Source organism: Notothenia coriiceps, unplaced genomic scaffold (assembly GCF_000735185.1).
Source record: "Notothenia coriiceps isolate Sejong01 unplaced genomic scaffold, NC01 NC01_scaffold00004099, whole genome shotgun sequence".
NCBI classification, from domain to species: Eukaryota; Metazoa; Chordata; class Actinopteri; order Perciformes; family Nototheniidae; genus Notothenia; species Notothenia coriiceps.
The window spans coordinates 152,232-156,391 of record NW_011336800.1 but is presented as its reverse complement, the minus strand read 5'-3'; the positions used below and the strand labels follow the sequence as shown (position 1 = coordinate 156,391).

The window sequence follows — 4,160 nt, the reverse complement described above, 5'->3', positions numbered from 1 at the left end:
TCTCTCTGAGTGGCTGCAGGGTGTTTTGTTTGTTCCTGGGTGTCTGGTTACCCAGCATGCCCTGCTCTGTGTTGCCTGGTCACGTCTCTCATCGGCTCTCCTTATTGTTTACCTTCCTAATGAGGGGGGCGGGACTCTGAGACATGTGATTGACAGCAGAGTGCTTGCCCCCCTATAAACCCCTCCACACACACACACACACACACACACACACACACACACACACACACACACACACACACACTCACACTCACTCACTCACTCACTCACTCACTCACACACACACACACACACACACACACACACACACACACACACACACACACACACACACACACACACACACACACACACACACACACACACACACCCTTCGCCACACACACAGACGCACACACACCCTTCACACACACACACACACACACACACACACACACACACACACACACACACACACACACACACACACACCCTTCGACCGGGACTTTGGCTTTCTGGCTGAGATGTGCTCTGAAGGAGAAGGAGGGCCGGATTAAGAGGAAATACTTTTTTTACATACCTCTCTCTTGGTGTTTTTGTGGGACGTTTTTTTTTTTTGTAACCCTCCTCTTGTGGGCCGGGCTAGCAGAAAGAGAGGATTGTGGGAAAGTGTGTGCAGTTATGGCGGATATGGATACACACACATTCCTGTCTCACAATGATGACTCGTTAGCTTCTCTTTGACACAATTTGATTTCATTTCAAAGTGACTTCAAAGAAAAGGAAGCACTCTTCAGATCCTGGCAGTACATATTTGGCAGTTATTATGGAGTATTTGTCGACTCCCCCACAAAGAGGGAGAGAGTACATTTGCTTTCTTGAGAAAAGAGAAAAGACCAAAGGAGGGAAAGAGAGAGAAAGGAGTGCAGAGAGACAAATATTGGGACTGTGTTCATTTCGCTCTGTGGTCGACTTCGACTTCAAAGAGACGAGCGGCCAATGAAGAGAGAGCAGACCTTTCAGGACAAACACACTGCACCCAGCGTGACTCACACACACACACACACACACACACACACACACACACACGCACAGTCTGACTGCTGCAATTTGACTCAATGAGAGGGGGGGATATTTATTTTTAATAAAGCCACACTTATTTTGGGAGTGACATTTTACAACTCTCCTTTTATTCTGGAATCAATAGCTGGTTAAATATTGATAGAGGGGGGAAGCCTCGCACGTTTCGGCTGTTTGATTTCTCTCTGGGATGGAGAGGATTGCTTTTTCCTTTTTTTAGCATAAAAGGAAAGAGGGGATGTTGAGGGGCGACGTTCTCACGCTGAGGAGGAGCTCTCCTTCAGCTGTTGGAGATGTCTCTGAGTCTGAACGTGACTCGGATTGATTTAAAATGATGCATTTTGTTGCCTTTAATTTGTGTAAATGTTGTTGTTTAAATCGTTTCATTCTTTAAGCTCTGATCAGTGGTAGGGGTGAGTTTTGGGGTGAGGGGGGCGGGGGGGGGTGCTGCCCCGGTGAATGTGGAGCCAAGGGCGCCAGGCGGATATTTGAGCCCCGGGGGAGAGAGAGCTCTCCTGTGGGCCTCCCCCCCCCCCTCCAGGGAGAGGCTGAGGGATTTGGATCGGGGTCCCACCTGCACCCTGTGGGGCCCCTTCCTGTCCTGGAGAACCGAGTCAGGGGGCTCACCTGTTTGTTTGTTTGTTTGTTTGTTTGTTTGTTTGTTTGTTCAGAGGAACAGACTGGGCGTATTTATTTACATGTTTCTCTGGAAGATTTCTGAAGACTCAAAGAAACAATTTAGAATTAGCAAAACCCGAAACTGAATTTTCACTCAATCTTTATCAGAGATCATTTCACTAGATAAGTAAAAGAATAGACCCAAAACTTTTGAATAAATACAAATGTTTGAAAGGATATCACTGGATTGAATTATTATCAAGACTTAATACAAGCAGCATGTTCCTGAGGGACTCTTCATATATCTGTGTGTTCACCATGCGGCAGATTAACATGACAATATCCTTCAAGTGTGTTTGCTCGGGTCAACATGTCGTAACTGTGCACACACACACACACACACACACACACACACACACACACACACACACACACACACACACACACACACACACACACACACACACACACACAACCTGATGGAGTGTGTTTACATGGAGCTGGTCATCTCCACACAGTCCAATAGGAAGATGGACGTTCTGAGTGTAGTCCTTCAGAGTTTTGATGAATAGCTGAAACACGTGAAGCAGATGTTTCACGTTCATCTCAAAGTGTCCGGAAGCATCCGTCCCAAACCTCACGTCATCCATGTCTGAAGGAGTGTTCTCTGGTGTTGTTGCAGACTGGCAGAAGACGGAGGCGCAGAAGAGGCGAGAGCAGCTGCTGCTGGACGAGCTGGTCATCCTGGTCAACAAACGGGACGCGCTGGTGCGGGACCTGGACGCCCAGGAGAAACAGTAAGTTACCCACAATCCTCAGCACTGCACACAGAACAGTCTAAAATACGAATATCCAACTTTCTTTGGCGAGTGTCCTGGAGAGCATTGACGAAGTGAAAACACGGTGCGGAAGGATAGCACACCTGTATGGGCGGGGTCCAGTGTGTCTATATTTGTGTGTGTGTGCAATCCACCTGCTCCTCCTCCCCGATTCCCCTACGCCCCACATCTAACCTTTTGACCTTTGCCCTCCGCAGGGCCGAGGAGGAGGACGAGCACCTGGAGAGAACGCTGGAGCAGAACAAAGGAAAGATGGCCAAGAAAGAGGAGAAGTGTGTGCTTCAATGATTGTCCTTTCTGAAAGAAACACAACCGATAAATGTAGCCGATAAAAGAAATGTATCGTGATTATAATGATGAATAATAATATTATTGGATAGTGGCTTTCCTAGATATTTCTATCAGTTATTGGACGTGGTTGTTGTTTTGTTATTCGCAGAGAGCGACCCTGCGATGCCTTTGCACCAACTTTATACTGACTCCCACTTATATATATATATACACCACGTTTTTCCTTTTGATTCTCCTTTTCTTTACCGAGAGGTACTTGTTTGTAACATATGTGAGAGGAGCCCTGTGTATTCGCATGTTCAAGCACAGCCTTGAATGTGGAGCAGTTTGAGGTACAGCACAACAGGGTTTCACGTGGGGAATTATCTTTTGTTTTCAACGTGTTGGACTTTTAAAAAGGAAAAAAAAAATATCAGTCTTTTTCAAGCTACTTCATTACTTGACTGTATCTTTTTATCATTTCATTTTAGAGTTTTTACTTGTAAAATATCTTCAGAAATCATGCATTAACTTTCCTATTGCTTTTATTTTTATTGTCTTGGCTTGAAAGCAGTTTACCAAAAGAGAGATCATGTTTAAAAAATAAAAATAAAAAAAATATCATGTTGTATATTTTTCATCACCGCTCTGACCAATAGCATCCGACACGTTTCGTCTGGATTCATGCAGGCATAAACAAAAAAAGATATATATTATTTATTGCCGTTTTGTCATTGTGAGCTGCTTGTAAGTGGATCTACCATCACGTTTCATGTGCATTTTGATCAACAACTTTTTTTTGGTTTGTATTTATTGTATTCTGAAGAAGAGAGATATGCTCCACGTGCATCACTTAGAGCTCCATCTGGTGCACGTGTCCAACTGTTATCTGTTTATTTATTCCAGTGTCATAACCCAAGTCTTCAATAATAAAGTCCTTATGATTTCATACTCCACAGACGTGTGTGGTGCATTTATTCCTGCAGGTTTTTTAAAGTTACAAGCATTTGGACACCGTTTGATAATTGTTTTGTTAATATTTGTAACACTTTTTGGGGGATTTAACGACTGTTTTCTTATTGTAAAATTGCTCACACACTTCTAAAACTCACTTTTCCTTTTTACCTCCACATAATCCAAATATACTCCTGATTTTTCCTCGTTCTTCCCAAAAACGTATTGAAATGCACGCACTGAAGTGGCCCTCACTGCCTCCTCCAGCGAGCTGCGTGCTTATTATTCTGCTCTGTTCAATTCCCCTGCGACCTGTGCGTGTTTATAAATTAAAATTGGCGTTTGGGTTTTTGTTTGAGGTCGGTGCTGAGCAAGTTCCTCCGAGGAAGATTAGAGGAATCACTTTGTACCGAGCAGATC

The 4,160-nt window shown here is 44.2% G+C and overlaps 1 protein-coding gene across 1 annotated transcript; it reads left to right on the top strand.

Annotated features, from left to right (window-relative positions):
- The first annotated feature begins 1,926 nt into the window (after window positions 1-1,926).
- On the top strand, window positions 1,927-3,735 carry LOC104942004 (EH domain-binding protein 1). The gene is made up of 2 exons (XM_010767188.1): window positions 1,927-2,474; window positions 2,714-3,735. Exons 1-2 carry the CDS (start codon window positions 2,326-2,328, stop codon window positions 2,802-2,804), a joined length of 240 nt encoding a protein of 79 aa, XP_010765490.1. The 5' UTR covers window positions 1,927-2,325; the 3' UTR covers window positions 2,805-3,735.
- The last annotated feature ends 425 nt before the right edge of the window (window positions 3,736-4,160 follow it).